Source organism: Hibiscus syriacus, unplaced genomic scaffold, assembly GCF_006381635.1.
Source record: "Hibiscus syriacus cultivar Baekdansim isolate YM2019G1 unplaced genomic scaffold, ASM638163v2 tig00111402_pilon, whole genome shotgun sequence".
Classification (NCBI taxonomy): Eukaryota; Viridiplantae; Streptophyta; class Magnoliopsida; order Malvales; family Malvaceae; genus Hibiscus; species Hibiscus syriacus.
In genome coordinates this window covers 1024758-1043711 of record NW_024063082.1, presented here as the reverse complement: position 1 = coordinate 1043711, position 18954 = coordinate 1024758, and the positions used below count along the sequence as shown (strand labels likewise).

The 18954-nt window shown below is 33.1% G+C and overlaps 4 protein-coding genes across 5 annotated transcripts; all 4 read right to left on the bottom strand.

Moving 5' to 3' along the window:
- Window positions 1-899: 899 nt before the first annotated feature.
- Window positions 900-3725, bottom strand: LOC120162325 (replication protein A 70 kDa DNA-binding subunit A-like). The gene is made up of 2 exons (XM_039172489.1): window positions 3236-3725; window positions 900-2704 (listed from the first exon to the last, which is right to left on the bottom strand). The coding sequence occupies exons 1-2, from the start codon at window positions 3493-3495 to the stop codon at window positions 1078-1080; spliced, it is 1887 nt and encodes a 628-aa protein (XP_039028420.1). The 5' UTR covers window positions 3496-3725; the 3' UTR covers window positions 900-1077.
- A 1354-nt stretch (window positions 3726-5079) lies between these two features.
- LOC120162329 (protein ELF4-LIKE 4-like) lies at window positions 5080-6750 on the bottom strand. Its single transcript, XM_039172495.1, has 2 exons — window positions 6588-6750; window positions 5080-5601 (listed from the first exon to the last, which is right to left on the bottom strand). The coding sequence occupies exon 2, from the start codon at window positions 5581-5583 to the stop codon at window positions 5227-5229; it is 357 nt and encodes a 118-aa protein (XP_039028426.1). The 5' UTR covers window positions 5584-5601; window positions 6588-6750; the 3' UTR covers window positions 5080-5226.
- Window positions 6751-7268: 518 nt separating this feature from the next.
- Window positions 7269-9237, bottom strand: LOC120162244 (DNA-directed RNA polymerase III subunit rpc4-like). Its single transcript, XM_039172413.1, has 10 exons — window positions 9069-9237; window positions 8919-8974; window positions 8786-8843; window positions 8645-8684; window positions 8342-8446; window positions 8203-8255; window positions 8069-8129; window positions 7899-7984; window positions 7596-7823; window positions 7269-7479 (listed from the first exon to the last, which is right to left on the bottom strand). The coding sequence occupies exons 1-10, from the start codon at window positions 9105-9107 to the stop codon at window positions 7327-7329; spliced, it is 879 nt and encodes a 292-aa protein (XP_039028344.1). The 5' UTR covers window positions 9108-9237; the 3' UTR covers window positions 7269-7326.
- Window positions 9238-11838: 2601 nt separating this feature from the next.
- LOC120161714 (mediator of RNA polymerase II transcription subunit 20a-like) lies at window positions 11839-13908 on the bottom strand. Of its 2 annotated transcripts, XM_039171924.1 has the most exons (5): window positions 13775-13908; window positions 13527-13669; window positions 13264-13442; window positions 13074-13163; window positions 11847-12270 (listed from the first exon to the last, which is right to left on the bottom strand). In XM_039171924.1, the coding sequence occupies exons 1-5, from the start codon at window positions 13786-13788 to the stop codon at window positions 12028-12030; spliced, it is 669 nt and encodes a 222-aa protein (XP_039027855.1). In that variant the 5' UTR covers window positions 13789-13908; the 3' UTR covers window positions 11847-12027. The 2 variants fall into 2 exon arrangements, with proteins under 2 accessions (XP_039027856.1, XP_039027855.1); XM_039171925.1 differs by lacking the exons at window positions 13074-13163; window positions 13264-13442; window positions 13527-13669; window positions 13775-13908 and adding an exon at window positions 12365-12688 and having other exon boundaries at window positions 11839-12309.
- Window positions 13909-18954: the final 5046 nt, after the last annotated feature.

Genomic DNA, 18954 nt, shown 5'->3' with positions numbered 1-18954 from the left:
GCTTTATATAATTTATTTAATTTCAAGTGTTAATTTAAAATTAATCATATTCCAAATATTTCCTTAAGTTTAAACTCTATTAAAAATGACATGACATGGAAACACTCTGTATCTTTTAAATAGGATTTAATGTTTTCTATAAATTTAGTTGGGAAGATACACAATATGATGAGTTTTGCTCCGTTTGCTTTCGATCTGTCCAATTAATTTCTCATTTATGATTAATTATTGTGTTAAGGTTTTATTCTATTTTTCTTTTAAAGAAACTAAAACATTTTATTAATTATATATATAAAAAAGATGTTGATGATAGCTACATTGATATTTAACTAAAAAATAAAGTCACTTTAAATATTATATATTTATTCCATAAATAAAATACGAAGAATCAAACATGAAGTCAGCAGACAACAAAAAGTTTTGGCTGAAGAGTCATCTTTAATCCTTGTAGATCCATCATAAACAAATGTTTATTAAAAAGTTTTGCTCTGAGTTTTGAGCACTGAATTTCGAATTGAGCTTGAGCAAAACCTAGAAGATCCATCATAACCATATATGGTTGATCTTGGTATGAGCTATCGACCACCATGTTGGCATAGCAAATTCATGTACCTGCCCATACCATATTCACCTTGGCATTGGTAAACACTAAATATAAACTTCCCTGCATGGTTTCGAATATGCATGTGGTGTCGAATACTTACACGTATCTTACAGGAGTAACCTAAATTTTCGAGTTCTTTTCATCTATTTCAAAGATCATCTTTACATTACTCCACAGGAATGTAAACAACAGATAGAACAGCGACACTCGTGAAGGTCACCTTAGGTTTAAAGCTCGACCGATCAAACTAAGAATTCCAAAGCAGTTAACATGCACTAAAATGCCATACCCGAGATCAAGAAAACCCAGAATTATAGCCACTATACAATCATGAAAGGTCTCTACAAATATTTGATCTAAATAACACTCAGAATCTGAATCATTAAAAGCAATTATGTAAACCGATAATGCCGGAGAAATGTTAACCAACTAAATTGAATCCAAGCTACAGCTACTAAATCATTACTTAGCGTTCAGAATTGTTTTTTAATTGGAATTTTCTTTGTTACCGTATCGAGAAGGTACCTGCTTTCTGCGGTGTAGTTTACCTTGTCAACCTTCACCACGGTGATCTTTACCCTTTGTTCATCACCATAAAGTTCCTCTTTGATTTTAAGCCTGAACAGGTATTGATGAAAGAGTCTGCTACGAATAATTTCACCAAATCGGATATCATCCTGCAGTTCGTATTTCAACAAATACATTTCCTTTGCCGAGCATCCCAAGATGTCTTCGCCGGATTCCTGGAAAGCTGTTACCCAAGTCAGTCCTGTATGGTCTTGAATCTGGACCTGGAGAAGATATCTGAAATCACATTCCTCAAATTCTTGGTTGCATCGGTCACAAAGCCATCTTTTATTACTGGATTGTGTCACTTTCTTATTGCACAGTCTATCTCCAATCATCAAAGGGCAGGCTGTATAGCAGAAATTATCTGTTTTAATGAAAACTACAGTCGCCTTGGCTGTGACCCAATCTGGCTTATCGGATCTTCCAAGACCTTCGTCCTTGATCTGAGCTAAGGTTTTACGTATCTCATTTTTTGATCCTCCTGGCATAATTTCTTTAGAAATAGAGATAGAAGTAGTATTTCTACCCCCACTTTCAAACCAGTTTCTCAGGCCCTGAGCTTCTGGACCATCTGGATCTATAAAGAGCTGTGTGGAAGAAATAGTGCCAATGGACTTTCCATTGAAGTCATTGACCTTTCCGGCTTTAACTGCCAAAACTGGGAAAACCCCCGAGTCAACCATCCCTTGCAGCTTTTGACCTTCCTTGTTACAGAAATCACCCCAAAGAGTTACCTCAACACTCTTCCCAGATGCATCCTTCAAATTCAGGATTTGTCTCTGAGTTTCCATACCATTCTTTCTCAAAATAGGAACTGAAGGGTTAACGGATATCACAATACCAATAACATCAAGTATAGAATCATTTTCAGCACTCTCAATTTCACTGATAGGTCTGAAGGAGAACTGTTGTCTTGGAATAGAGCCATCTTCATCAGAGCATAGCTCCACACTTGAATTTGACTCCAAGAATATCTCCCACTCGTTCTTTAAATGGTTGAAATTCTTTTTTGCAGGTTTCAAGCTACCCTTGGAAATCAAGTAAACTTTACCAACTTCAATGACACTGTAGAAGCGGTCAACAACTGTGTTGAAGCAGGTCACGCGTATTTCACCTCCATCAGAATCAAGGAGGTCAAAGGAAAAGACTTTCCCATCTCCCCTAGCATTGTTGTAGCGACGAAGGTCCCCTTTTGCAGTCACACGAGCCTTGATAGCCCAACGTCCCTGATAAGGATTTAAAGCAGCAATAGGAATTATCCGCGCTGGGGCCTCATTTTTCATTATTGGTCCCTGAATTTTGTAATTTGGAGGTGGCTGGTATGCGGGTTGAATAGTCGGCCGGAAACTCTGGGCATTATTAGCAGGAGCTTGAGCGCTATATCTATTATTGGTGGACCTCACAGAAGGCTCCAAATTGTTATTAGGCATTGACTTGTTAGGTTCCGGTTCAGATCCAGTAATAAGTTTCGGGTTCCCGATAATTTCATACTCTAAAATTATAGTCTCCATATTCAGCACAACAATAATCCTACACAAAGAGAACAAAAAATGATATATCCAAGACCAAATCAAAAGGGCTGAGCCTCAAGAGCATCAAAATTCTGCTAAGATGAAATCACTATAAGGCATGAGAGGTAATAAACTAATCATTGTCCAAAACACGCTAAACATATAAAGCTAACCTAATTTCCTGAGGCTATGTAGCAGATTTGGTTTCAAATTATACACATTGGATAAAGAAAAACATGAATTTGAATAATCTTCTCCATAATGGTCCTTTTAATTTGTTCTTAGAAGGAGAAAAGGATTAGTAATAGTTTATCTACTTCAAAATTTCCTTCAACTTCGTGCGCAAATAGCCAATCAAACTAATAATAATAAATAAGAATGTGCATTTCTCTAATCTTCAAGCAAAAATATCAAAGGCGCAACTTCGAATTTGTTTCTGAAATTTCTCATGGTGATTTTTCAGAGTAATCTTACATTAAGATTTAAAGCATTTGGATAACTCAGCAATTTGATAAGCTAATAAACGATTATAGAGACAAGAAATCCGCACCTGCGATTTTGAACGGTGCTGCAAATGTAATCTATCAACTGAATTATAGATCCTTTCTTGACTCGTCCGCTCCTGACTTGTTCATTGAGCTGAGTGGCGAGCATTGCATGCTGAGTGGACTCGGAATCGGATAACAGAAACCGGTACCTCTCCTGAGAGCTGCCAATCAGCTTAATGTCCATCACCTGAACCAACGGCCTGGAGTTAACATCGCCACTGTTGATCATGGAAATAGCGTTGCGCGTGAGATTGACAGGCATTTTTGTCACTAAAAAGCTAGATCTCCGCAGGTTTGAACAAAAAGAACCCTAACCACACAGAAACGAAGCAACAAAATTACTATAAAATATCGAGGAGTTTCGAATGTTTTAATGGAGAGTGAGGTTTCGAAATGATAAAGAGGAATTTCTCTTTCGCTTATTTTCTCTTCTATGCGATAGACAGAATTTGGATTTGATTTTAGAAACGGGGAATGGCACCAAAATTTCTGTTTGGGACAAATTTACAGTCATAACCCCCTAATTGCTGGCGCCTTCCGGACGATTTTTTCTTTATTCGGACTCGATTGTCTAAAGCTTTAAGCCTTATGATTATGATTAGGTGTTGAAAATTCGTTTTTAATTGGATTAATCGATTAAATCGAATTAATTTGATTAATTCGGTCGATCATCGAATTAGTTCGATTAGAGAATTATTAAAAAAAAATTAGATATTCTGTTAACGGTTAATTCGATTCGAAATCGGTTAATTAATCGAAATAAAATTTTAAATATTAAATATATTTTATATAACATATGAGCTTAACCCAAACCATTTAAAACACAATTAATAATTTAAGATTCAATAACTTTTAAATCTAAATCAATATTAATTAATTAAAAAATTTATATAAAATTTTTATTTTATAATTATATATTATTTAAATTAATTGTAAATTGTTTTTTCTGAATTAAAAAATATTAAATATATTATATATAACATATGAGCTTAATCCAAACTATTTAAACCCCAATTAATAATTTAAGATCTAATAACTTTTAAACCTAAATCAATATTAATTAATTAAAAATTTTATATAAAATTTTTATTTTATAATTATATATTATTTAAATTAATTATAAACTGTTTTTTTAATTATAAAATATTTAATTTTTATATAAATTAGAAAAGTTAAAAAAAATTCGGCTAATTAAAAAATTAACCGAATTAACCGAAATTTATTCGGTTCGATTAATATTTTCGAAAAAAAATTCTGTTCAGTTAACGGTTAAAGAAAAAAAAAGTTCGATTAATAGTAGTTCGATCGGTTTGGCCACCGAATGAACAGCCCTACTTATGGTTTTCACTCTAAACGCAGCGTTGTGGGCTTTTTCCTCTTATAGAACCGAACATTTTAAAACATAATGGTGAAATGATGAGTTAAATCCTTACACTATGCTCAAATGTAGGATTTAGGCATAATACTTTAATTTAACAAAATTTGATCCTTTACTTCTATGATATCATTAATTACACTCAATCGTTAATATTTGTCATTGTTTTAATTATACTTTTAACATGAATTTTCATTAAAAGCACTTTTTGCACCTTATAATGTTGTCATTTTTGTGTGTGTTGAGAGGATGTTTTAAGAAAAGTTCGAACCAACATTTTAACTCAAATAGTTAACAACGTGAACCTTTTGAATTATGTAATAACCTTACGAAAGTAGAATGTTAAATTAGCCAAATTAAGATATAAGGACTAAATTCTAAAACTATCTACAGTAAAGGGGCTTAAAACAAAATTGACCTAATAATAGATAATAAAGCAACTGAAACTCGACATTTATAACATTGAAAAAGAGTTTCAACGCATGATTCATCTCAATTGGATTCAAAGCCTACAGGGGAGTTACATTGCGATGAAGAAAATTTTCCAGAATCAGATCATCAGCAAAGCTATGCAAGTTCATTGCCACACAATGTGAATTTTTTTTCTCTAGAATGAAATCAAGCAGGCCTGTTTCTTTTGAGACCAGTTTTGCCATCTGATTTCACAGCACCACTAGAATCGCCTTCCGACGAGGCATCCATGGTTTTGGTGAATGAACTCGAAAGATCGCCATAGAGATCGACCACTCTTCTTATGTTGTTGTTGAGCTCCCTAATCAGACCAACATTTCTGGTCAAGTTGTGAGGCATCTTGGACTCATGGTTCTGGTTTATCTCGTTGATTAGCAGCCTGTTCTGGTCCAATATATTCTGGACCTGAACAAAACTCTTTTGAAATGTCTGCACCACCTTGCTATCCATTTGATCACCACTGCCATCATTGCCTAGCCCCGAGATATCACTGTCACCCTCCATTTTAACTCAAAACCAGCCCTGAAGCCAGAAATTTAAAAAAAAAAAGGAACATAAGAGGCAAGCAAAAGGTGAGACAAATGTGTTACATGTAAGAAAACCGGTAAACAACCATATGATTATAGTACGAGACGACGACAAAGATTTTGTCCGAGTTCAAACTTGAAATTAGACCAATAACGATTACCATCAGGTAAGTGACTAGTTGACATTTCAGTATGAAATATTAAACATAGTTATTAAAGCAAAAGTCAAGAGAGAAAACATAGAGGAGGCATTGGTATGAAGTATTGAACATAAGCGTAGTAGGAATGAATGAACAGAAGCATCAGTTATTTTAATGTACTAAAAACAGGGTAAACTACCTATTTAGTCACCGAAGTACATGGTTGATTTTATTTTGATCACTGAATTCTTTTATCCATTAGATCACTAGCTTTTCATTTTAGTTACAATCAAGCCACCTGATGCTGTTAAATAGTTAACAATGGAGCTAATGTGACTTGTTTTTTTAATTAGGATAATAATAATAATTTAAACCTTCCAGTCATACACATTCATCAAATTGACTCTAATCCTAAACAAATCAATTAATTCAGTCCTTGACATTTACAACTTTTATCAACCTCGCCCTTTCCAAAAACTAAAAATCAACAAAACAACGCAGAGAAATAAAAATTAGAAATATCAAACCACCACAATAAAAATGTGCACAGAATTTATTTATAAAAAACAAACTTAACGCACAGAAAGAAATTGCTTCAAAATCTGGGAAAACAATAAGAACTTTCTAGAGAAGAAAGAACAAAAACTTTCATAAACTTACCCAGATTGAAAACCCAGAAAAAGGAACACCGTTTATGCTAAGACAGAACAAGATGCAGAGATGTATTGCATGCTACTTTCAGATAAGGAAATCATAATTGCTACATTTAAATATACTAATAATATTGACTTTAAACTTAGAAATTGCTCTCGTTAATAAAAACATTTATTTATGTACTTACCCTGAAAAATCTGAAGCATTGTACTCTGGGAAAGATTGAGGAATGAAGGGAAAAGATCGCCGATTAAATCGAATCTCAAGAACCAAACAAAAGATAATTTCCTGAACTTATGAGAGAGAGGATATGTAGATTTGTCGCTGAGTTCGGACAGTCAACAATTTTTTTTAAAGTTTATCTTTTATTATTAAAAAAAAATAAAAATAAACATCATAAATAAGACACGAATATATGAATTATTTTGTTGATTTATGTAATATATTTTGTTGGCTTTAAATGAGTTGATTTTCGAGCGGCTTCATTATTAACCACGTGGCATTTGGACAATGATGGGAGTTTGGAATCTAGGACGAAGGGCCCCACGACCCAAATATATCTTAAACAAATTATTCATTTTTGTTTGGTGGATGGAGTAACATTTAACCAAATATTTTTTTAAAGTAAAATTGTAATTTTTTAAATACTTTTTTTATTTAAATTATGATTTTATTGATTAAATAAAATATACGGTAATAAATTAACAAAATAAATTTCATAGTCACCTAAATTAATTTTTCTTCGATTCTATTTATTACCATTAATTATAAGAAGCTCACCAACCTCCAATACATCATTTGTAATGGAAATTAAGCTGGAAAATGACAAACAATTTAATATCTTTAGTTTAAATTTTAAAATTTTGGGGAAAAAATCAGATGTAATTTTGTTTGCATAACATTTGTTTCATAAATTTGTAAAACAATCAAAGATAAGACATCAAACTACTCAAAACGGAATCCACATCAGGGGTTACAACAGCATGCTTATCAATCTCCCCAACCGCACAACACTGCTTCTCTGCAGGATTAACAGCTACCACATCCTGTGCAAACACGCAATTCATGCCCGTATTAACCTGCAACGATTTGAAAAACAAACTTCAGACCGATAACCGAACATGTACGTTGTGTCGCAACACAAAACATCAATGGTTAGGTAGGTTTTTAACATGACAATGTTGAGTTTACTCACATCATATATTGTATCCCCTAACTTCAACTTGACCGCGCCACTTTTATACACTAGCATTTTCCCCATTAGACCCGCAGGTAACTCGGCTAACCCCGACGTCTTCTTTGCGGTCCTGGAAGACCTCGAGCTGCTACGAGCCTCTTCCCTGGCTACACCTTCCGGTTGTTGTATCGTAGGTAGAGTTGGTGGTAACTTAAGAAATAACATGGTTGGCTCCAAATTCTCTTCCTGCATCGAAACCATCAGTATCATCATCAAGAAACTAGGCATAGCGACATTAGATTCACTTGTTTCGATACTAACCATTAGACCAAGCTCGACTGCAGGCTCCATCAAGTCTTCGTTGTAAATTGCATTATCCGAAACAAACTCCACCTCGTCGAGAAACTCTACAAATTGCAGATTCAATTAGATGGGGAACCAGTAGTATACTATGGTGCAATGTCTGATATCGAAAATGCGACTGATTTTACCTGGATTTCCAGAGTATGGTCTCCTCATAGGAAGGGTTAGAGGATAATAACTGTAATAATCCTGCAGGGAGAACTCAAACAATGAAATAAGGCAAATCATCTTGGATTGAATGAGTAAGCCAGAGTTCACATACCCACGGTTCTTTGTATTCTTTCGCCCCTCTCAAACCTTGTGTTTGAACGCCACCTACAGAAACATTAACACCAGTTAACGGATCGAGAGGAAACTCAATATCTAGCGAGACATCTCATATTAAGGCCGCAATGACATACCAGTGGAAGTTTCTCCGGCACTTCGACTCACTCCTTTGGAAGCACCAAATGTTCTTAACAAACCAGATCCTGCTCCATGACCGAATGCGACTTGCGAAGCCGAAACTGCATGCCAAGACAAGTGAACTGAGAACTTGGATTTATGTAATGCAACCACATGTACCATTAGGATCTACCATTAATCTAATGGTTATCAAAGGCGTTGGTTGCATCAGATTTCAACCATGCCCGAATTAAATCCTTGCACTAATGGATTTTTGGATTGGATATTCAGTAGTTAACATCTCATTGTCAGGAATTTACCTTTCTTTTCAACCTTAGGCTTTGTTCTTACAGAACTTTGCTGTCGGAGAAGGAAAACAAAAACATCAAAGGAGAAAAAAAATAAATGTCATATAACCATGAAAAGAAAAATCAATGGAAAAATCGGCGAAAACAGGGTACATTGAAACGCTGAAGCAAATCCATGGCTTGAGCAGCATCGATGTCCTCTTCAACTTCACTGAAACAACACAATCAACACAATAAAAAATAGCAGCTTTCAAAGTCAATAAACGAATAAAGAAACGATATTTACGCTTTAACTTCGAGCTTTGGTGCTCGGCGGGTAGGAGCTTTGGGTGCGAATCTCATCTGCAAAAAAACCCCAGAAAAAAAAACATAAAAAATAGAGCTATAATCAACAGTTCCAACAATGGATATTAAGTTAAAAGTTATTGAAACAGACCTTCCTGGGGGCATTGTTTTTTCCGGCTGTTTGTTCCATTGGATGAACAACGAATATTCAAACAATGATCTGAATGGATCAGATCGAATTGAATGAGTGAATGAATTGAAAGGGATGTTGAGCTTTATTACAAGGAAGAACAGAGCAAAGCGGTAGTGAAGAAGGTGGGGAAGAAATATATAGAGGCTGAACCGAAATAGCTAAGTTTTGAGGCGTCAATCAACGTAGACTATTTATATGTGTTACTGAAACCTAGATCGAACCAAATAACTCTATAAGGTGACGGTTTAAATATTTAATAAATAAAAAGGTTAAAAAATAGAAAGACCCCTTTTGTTTTGTTTTCTTTTATTTTGACCACTAAACTTTAATTATTATGATTTGATCGCATACATTATCAATTTACTCCAAATTGTTATTAATTGATCATGTAAGTGATTTAAATTGCAAGAACTAAAAGTTTAGGGGCCAAAATCAGGAAAGATAAGATAAAATAAAAGTTACCTCTACAACAATTTACCTGAATAAATAGCATATGATTGTCTTAGTTTATACCAAATTCAATGACCAAAAATCTAAAATTTATATAGTCTAAGAAATGTGCTTAGAGTTATAACATTTATATATAGTTTTAAACTTTAATCCGAAATTAACTTTGTGAGTTCTAACAATATTTTGTCTAAATTTTTCTAAACACAAGTCTTGAGTTTGGACAAAAAAGATAATGATCCACTAAAATAGGATTAAATAAAGAGAAAAACAATTCGAATCTTAACATTCGATTCTTTTTTTTTCATTTTATTAAATTCAATCATTTTTTATTTTTGATTAACAAGTTAAAAGTATGTAACAATCTGAAATTAATTTTATCTCTATTTAATTTATATTTTTTTATTTTCATTATGAAATATATTATTTTATATTGAAAAAAATCAAAGGAAAAACTTCAAAAAACTGTAAAAAGTATTTTTTTTTTAATATCAAAACCAATTAATTGAATTAAGATCAATGAAATTTTATTTGTGTCCATTTAACATTACCTTTGAAAATAATTTTGGGTCAAAACATTGGTTATGACTTACATTTTTTTTTTGTTAGAATGATTATTTATATTTTCAAAAAATATATTTTAATATTAGCAGTAAACATTTAAAAATATTTAAGATAATATCTGTTAAAAAAATATTTTAATATTGACAACAAACAAACATCTTACATATGCAACCACTAAAACTCAGGACCTTTAGGGGGTATTTGGATCAAGGAATGTGGAATTGTCATGGGAATAGAATCCACATTCCCATGTTTGGTCGGCCTGGAATCTTATTCCCGGTAATATTTTATTACCAATAATAAATTTTTTTGGGGTATGTTACCGGGAATGTCATTACCTCCCTTTCCTTAGGTATTGTTAGATTACCGGCGTTTTGGACTAAAATGTCCTTAAATTTTTATTTTTTTTTCAAAAATATCATTCTTCTTTCATTGAATAATAAAAATTCTACGAAGGTTAAATTACAAATTTATCCTTAAACTATTTTAGATTTACAAAAATAGTCTATAATTAAAATTTTATATGAAGTTCAGAGGTTAAAATAAAATTTACCCTTTCATTAAACATTTTATATTTTTAATTTTGTAAAAATATATATATAAATTTTATGAATTTAAATTTTTTAAAGAAAATATATAAATATTTTTCAACTTGTTAAAAAAATATATAATAAGGACAATTTGGTCAAATATATATTCCAATAATCTTTTATTCCTTTAACCAAACACGATAATATTACATTCCTGCTAAATCAACCAAACACAAAATACAACATTCTTAGTAATCATATTCCCTGATAATCTTACATTCCCAGTGGTAATCTTATATTCCGTAAACCAAACGCACTCTAAGGGTGCGTTTGGTTTAGGGAATATGAGATTACCGGCAAAATGAAATCTCATTCCCCGTTTAGTTGACCAACATTCCCAGCCCCCGGTAATCTTTTATTACCAACAGTGGATTTTTTGGGTATATTACCGAAAATGTCATTACCTCCCTTCCCTTAGGTATTATTGGATTACCGGTGTTTTGGACTAAAATGCTCTTAATTTTTTTTTCAAATATATAATTATTCTGTCGTTGAATAATAAAAATTCTACGAAGATTTAATTACAAATTTTCCTTAAACTATTTTAGATTTACACACACAAAAAGTCTATAATGAGAATTTTATATGAAGTTCAGGGTTAAAATAAAATTTTACCCTTTCATTAAACATATTTATCTTTTTAATTTTGTAAAAAAAATATATAAATTTTATGAATTTAAAATTTTTAAAGAAAATATATAAATTAATTATAGTAATATTATAGTAGAATTCAACTTGTTAAAAAACAAATATATAATAAAGATAATTTGATAAAATATACATTCAAATAATTTTTTATTCCTTTAACCAAACAAGTTAATCTTACGTTCCTACTAAACCAACCAAACACAAAATACAACATTCACAGTAATCATATTCCCTGATAATCTTTTATTCTTATTGATAATCTTACATTCCATGAACCAAACGCACCCTTAGGGAAAAACAATACTCCCTTTAACCGCTTGATGAGTATACATTTATTATTAAAATATTTTTCAACATATTTTCAAAAGTAATATTAAACTACTCGGTTTACGTTTATATTCAAGTTAATCAAATGCTTCAAGTATCGAATTAATTAAAAACAAGTGTGACTTTACACGCTTGGATCTAAGCTTATACAGTTATACTAAGCCATTCTCTTCTTCCATTTAGTTTAATTTCTTCCTTTCTACATCTTCTACAAACTGAAGAGCAATTAATTAGGTTCAGAAGAAAGCACGGGTTGAAGCCAACAGTCTTACAAGTATGCATACATTTGATCATCTTAAACTCTCTCCGCATCACTACGGCCTTGACGGACAATCAATATCCTAATTTCTTCCGGATTGTACTGCTTGCACCGTTGCGATTAGTTGACCCATAACATGAGTGTACTGGACGGCCGTGTGTTGTGAAGTATAGTGGTCTGCAAGTCCATACTCTGAGAAGTTCGGTTCTATATGCATGAACTGTCCCAGCAATGATCGCTTCGAGACAGCATCTTGCCAAATATCAACAAACTCCTCCATGATTAGTTTGGATTTCTCCAGCGAAGAAATAGGAAGATACTCCACCTGCAAAGGAACAAACAACTTCATTTGGAGCAAACTGCGGTTGCACAATAAGTTTAACAACTATGGTTGTTCCCGTGCACAACAGCTTAAAAACACCAAGTAGTCAGGAGTTTCAGAGAATGACCTCAGATGATTCAACCTAGAGACAGAAGGAAAAGAGGGCACCCAGTTTTCCGCTGCTTTAGAATAAAAGGACTAAACGCCGGAAAACCAATATCAAATGTAGAAGCAAATATAAAACCTCCAGTGACAGATTGCTATGAAACACAAATTGGTAAGTACTTTATATTACGAAAAGTATGAACTCACAAACGTGCATTGATTTGCCCGTTCGGATTCACAAATACCATAACATATATATCCACTATACATTAGGATCTATTTTAGTGAAAAATCAACACCGGCTTGTTTCCCAATCCCTGTGGCACTGCTCTAAGGCATAGTTCCGATAGCGTTTTAAAGCATTCCGATAGCGTTTTAAAGCATGCAACAGGTAATAACACATTACTTCCATTACTATTCCTCTAGTGACAAATTGACATGAAATGAAAAATCATAAACACTTTTGATATTCAACAACTTGCACACTAGCTCGGATTAACAAATACCGAAACCCTATCTATCCACTGGAAATGAAACCCTATCTATCTGCTAGAAATCAATACATCAGCTTGTTTCCCAACCTCTATATCATTGATCTAAGAGAAAAAAGAACAGCTTTATCCACCATTTCATCAAAATCAATCTACATTAGCATATGCCCATTGATGTTCTAAAGTAGAAAACAAGTAATAATAATGTACCTCCATTACTATTCCTCTCAAATTTTCAGAATGCGTTGGTACAACTTTGCCTACTCTCAATTGAAAGTCACCTAGTTGGTATTGAAACCCCTACGAGAAAAAAAATGATATCAGAAGACAATCCCATCGCTGCAAATCTCCAGTGATCCATAAAAAGAATGGAACCGAAAAGACAATTAAAATCATATACCTCGAAATTAAGTGCGACCCTGGATTTATAAGACTGCAATTTCTCCATTATCAATTGAATTGAAGAATCCGCTTTAAGAACGATCTTATTAGCTCGAAGTATGAAATAGTACTTGTTTGGTTGTTCTGGAAACGAAATCCCAATGAATTCACGCGGGAACTCGGCAGCTAACGATTGATCTGAAGAAGAATGTAGCTCAAAAATCAATGGATCGAATTAGTGAAAAGGAGGGGAAAATGAAAGGAAAGAGAGAATTAGCTAACCTCGTAACATTGGTTTATAAAAAGTGAGAGTAGCTTTCCAACGACCTTCTTTGACGCCACTCATGCTCTCGACGCATTGTGAAACTTCGTTTAGAATTTGGCTGTTCACGGTTGATCCTGCATTGGGCTGCCAATTGAAAACCCTAGGGGCAAAAAAAGGGAAAGCGAAAAATGAATTGAAAACTAAAAACTATGGAAATCATTGGTGAGAGATTCAAGCTTGGGCAAATAATTGTCGGTTTATTTACCATTTAATAGGCATATTCTTTAACTTCTTGGGGTTGCGATTGTAACGCCGACTAGTCGCCGGAAAATGTGACAATTAGCGGCGCACACTAGGAGGCTCTAGAGACTTTATATCTGCTAATAGATTAAAACGTTGTCGTAAATAAACAAACAAATATAAGATAAAAGTATATTACAGGTCACCGAAAAATTATGTTTCGATGATAATTTTGATCATTAGATATCGTCAAATGATTGTTTTAGTCAATAAACTCTTCAAAGTTATAAAATAATCATCACATTTTATCAAAATGTTATAACATTTTCATTAAATTTTATCTTAAAAAAATCAATAAATTTATAGAATTTTAGGATTTGTAAAACTTTATAATTTCCATTTCATAATAATTTAATAAATTTTATAATTATTTTATAATTTTTAAAAAATCAATAATTAAAATATTCATTTAAAAATATTATCAAAAGTAATGTGAATAATATTACAATTAACTGTTGATTTATTGATTCTAAAAATAATATTATTTAAATCTTCATTATTTTTTTGTCAATTTTACTATTAAAATATTAGAAAATGAACAATTAAAAAATATTTTATTTAATTAATAATAAATTTTAATTTATTTATCATTAGAAGGTTCAAATTTTGTTACCATGATCTAAATTAAATAAAATTAAAAAAAAGTCATTAAATAACAGGGACTATTATTTCAATAAGCAGCAGGCTACAGGCTGAGTAGGTGCTTGAAATTAAAACCCAGAACAACATATCAACACATTAGGAGGAGCCATTCAATCTTGTATTATGAATCCTAAATTTATTGCAGTAAACCCAGAAATATAGATGTCATTGTTTCATTAAAAACACACCAACAAAAGCCAAAAGAAAAACCAATGAATAAAAGGTGTAAACAGTAAGAATCCAGTGAAAGAGGTGATCCCCACTGAGTAATATCTTGGCCTCTTTTTGCACAGAGGCCATAACTGGGATATTCAACTACCTGCAGAAACAAAAATTCATGTTAATCCTCAGAAACTGGCTAAATACCATTATCTGATCCTGAATTGAAAATGGGAAAATCATGTAATGTTTGAGGAAATGGATATTGAGACCTGGTTGTTGAAGCTGATGATGAGTCTCCATGTTTTTGTGGTCATTCATCAAAGAAATGATGGATTGTCCTATGGTTTGAAGAAGATGAGTTCATTTTTAGTGGCGTAAATTTCCACGAATCCTCCATTGGTAAACCTGAGAAACTCCTACAAGGCTCCGAAAAGTGTGCTTCAAGTAATAGACCAATGCCAAGAGCTCCTGGTGCATGGGGATACATAAAGGAACCATTGAGCTGACACTGATTACGAGGGTAACCAAGTTCATGGCGATCCTTCAGGGTGTAGGGGGAAGACAGGCTTAAGGACAAGCTTTGGGTTGCTGTTGTTGAAGTGTTCGCCGTTGTTGTATCGCTATGTTCCACAGGCTTTCTTGAACGGTTTTTGCCTCTATGAATGTGCTTTTCACAGAATGTTGAATCAGTGTAAGCTTGTTTCGAGCATCTCCATTTTTTCCCGTCAGTTATTCGGCACCTCCCAGGCTCTGGGTCTAGTTTTTTCTCCTTAAAACTATTTCACCCAACTACGAAATACAACAATGAAACGCCATTGTTAAAACCAGAACGAAACAACAACAATTCATTACAAAAAAAAAAGGTCAAAAAAGGGGCTTTTACCATGTTGAGACTGGTAAGAGAAAAGCCTGGAGGAAAATGAAGAGCACTCCTCCAGGAAGCTTCTTTTGATGGTGAAGATAAGATCAGGTGGTATAGGGATCCCTAAGACCATATACTTGAAGATTAAAGCTTGAATTTCAAGCTCTTCCCATTGAGTTGTAGTAAAAGGGTACATGTGTCTTCCACTCATCATCATTCAAGCAAGCTAATAAGAAACCTCAAAAGAAGAAGAAGAGTGATCAGTACAGGTCAGTACTTTATCATAAATGACTTGAGAGGCCTGCAGTTGTAGTAGAGTGAGTAGAATAGGTATATTTATATTGAGGGACCATTTTCACTGCAGAAAAATCCTTGTAACATGGATGAAAACTAATGTGGTTCTGATTATGATGCTATCATGCCATGATAGTTTCTCTTTCTCTCTCTTTTTTTCTTCACTGACAGTTGAAATCATGGCCTACTACAATAGGTAAATATGATAATCTGTCCAATTCATTTCATATTTAAGATGTTAGTTATTTGTATATTTGTATATTTGTATATTTGTATTCAAGTTTTATATTTGTATATCTCATAAATGCAAGAAGACTCTGCACGGATGCTTCCCATGCCAATAGGAAGCATCGAGTTCAGTCAATTGTTCAAATTCTTCATTTTTTTCGTTGGTGTACCCTTCCTCGGTTCAATCAGTATAATACTCAATGTCATTCATTCATATATCTTTGGGTGTTGAGCATTTATTCCCAAGTTTTATTGGTAGTTTGATGAATGAAACAATGTACCAATCTTAAAGATGGCATAGATCAGTAGGTGGAAACCGTTGCAATTACATAATGCAAGTTGTGAAGCTGTATCTGCACCCATTGTTGCAGTCAGAGTTTCGCCGGCAATAGATCATCTTGATACAATCGGCACTATATACACATTTGCATTCTGCAAATCCACCAATCATTAAAATCATATCTTTAAATTATTAATATTTAGATGTTATACAATTCAATGAGTATCATCCTGTTTATCATATTTCCATCGTTTATTCAGAACATTTTGAATGGACCAACCTAAACCAAATCTATTTAATCAAAACAATAAGGAAATTAGAGGGGGGAAAACATTTTCTTATGAAGGACACTTGGGAATATGAAATACCTCTTGCATCAAATGAATGTTTATCCATCACCTGTATCTCTTGAGAAAAGTATATGCATGACCCTATTTAATCTCCATTGGTGAAAATTTAATGTGTTAGTTCAAAGGCTGCGAGAAGGCTTTTTCCTACCATTGAATTGTGTGGTGGTTCTAAATGGTTTTTATCCTTACGGAACGGCATGTCTGAAACATTGCTGGCTTAGTGCACACCTTTTTCGGTTGACCTTTTTACTTTGTAACATTTAAAACAAAATTGTGGAAGCTACGTTTTTGCTTCTTTTTTCTTCATCTTTTTACCATTGAGATCTGTAAAAAGATATATTAACATCGAAAAATTAAGGAGAATTTGAAATTAGAGTTTATGAAAAAATAAAAAATATTTTAAAGATATTTTTATATTTTTAAAAAGATATAATTTCAACCACAACTCTATTAAAATATATAACATGAGAATAATTAAAATAAAAATAATTTAAAAATATATTAATTAAATTAAAATATTTTAATGTTTAATAGGAATGCGACTAAAGTTGAGGGGTGAAATTTATAATTTACCCTTTAAGAAGGAAACGAGAGTTTAAGTGAAGCTTCAGTCTCACACTAGCGTGAGCACACAGGTAAAGAAAGACAGTTTTTAAAAAAACATTGAGACGAAAGTTGAAATCAAATCCTTTACATTGCTATTATTTGAAGGCGGTTCATTGCACAACCAAAATGAGATGTTAATTGGACAGAAGACTACCCGAAAAGAGGGTAAGACAACAAATATACATCATCTTCTTCCAATTGAAAATTAGCCTCTTCCACCTTAAAACCCAACTTATGATAAAGTTGAAGAGCAGAGGCAGATGTACAAATACAAACTTGAGGCCTGGAAATACAAATGTTTGATACAAGGCTTCATCAGTAGCGAAACAGAGCAAATTAGTCGCAACGCCCTGTTGACGGGATAATTTGCGCACACACAAGTTAACATAACAGACGTCTCAAGACGTGATTTCGTCATTGTGGGAAAGCACTCTTGAGATTTCAGCAACTAGTTTCCAATGCAAAACAAATAAGTCTACTTTTTTTTGAGTAGACTAAAAGAGCACGATTATGGAAGGTTGCCTCTTATTGCAAAAATTACTTATGTTGTACTCTACTGTTCCAACTACTTTTTTGGGTTCATCCTTCATAATCTATAATTGATAAAAAAAACATGACTCCGAAGAAGGTCTGGTCCATTCAAAAAATAATAATTGGAACACCATACCCCTACGAAACACTTGTCTGTATCAGCAAGATCAAGGTTCCCCTGCATCTTTTTTTCAAGGAGATGAACTCCTGAAAAGAATGTTATTAATGTATTTGGTTCAGTTTGTAGCAATTAAAAGCTGCCAATAGTCTAACCTCGTTAGCCAATTTCTGGTTCATCTTGTCATTAATGTATCTGCATATAATATATATTGTTAAAGAATATTATGCATTTAATATTGAACAAACAAATATCGATATTTGATCTCTCTACCTATGGGTTTGCACATCCTCCAATATACAATGGGTTGTTATAATCGCAGCATTATGTTACGAAACAATTAGAACCATTATACCAAAAATATAGAAAGACAGAAAAGCATAAGGAACGTACCCACAGTTCATTGTCAGATATGGCCTCTTTTACCAAATATGCACTGCAACCATGTTGGGAATCACGGTCTTTCCCGCTTCGTGAAGTTAAGATAAACACTTAGAGATTAAGGATAGTAAAGAGAGTACAAGAGTATAATTCTCCAATTTGGAGATTCTTCCACTATACAAAAGAATAGTAGGATTACAATGATGTGTTCACAAAATTTGATTACACTTGGTGACTCACTCAAGCTTGAGGATAAAGACTTCCCAAGCTATTTCTCTTCTCTCTCAAAGAGGCTCTCTAACTCTCTAGTCCCTTAGTCTAAGAAGTGGACTCTCTTAGTGTTCTTGAATTTTTGGATTTCATGGATGATTAGGAATGAAGTCTCTCACCCCTATTTATACTACTTCACCTCCACAATGAATGGTGGAGATTACTTATATCCAATGGTGGAGATTAATTATCTAGAATGCTCCACACACTCTAAGAAGCTCTACGCTCTTCCACTCCCTTCCATATTCTTTCATATTTTTCCATAAGGTTCCACACATCTCCAGAATATTCCAGAGGATTCCACAAACTTTCTAATGGTTTATTTTTCCTAATGGAGAAGTTGAAGACTATAGGTCTTTTCATGCCAATGGTTGCCATATTGAAGAAATTGGGTCTTGGACTTGGAATCCTATCTGACATG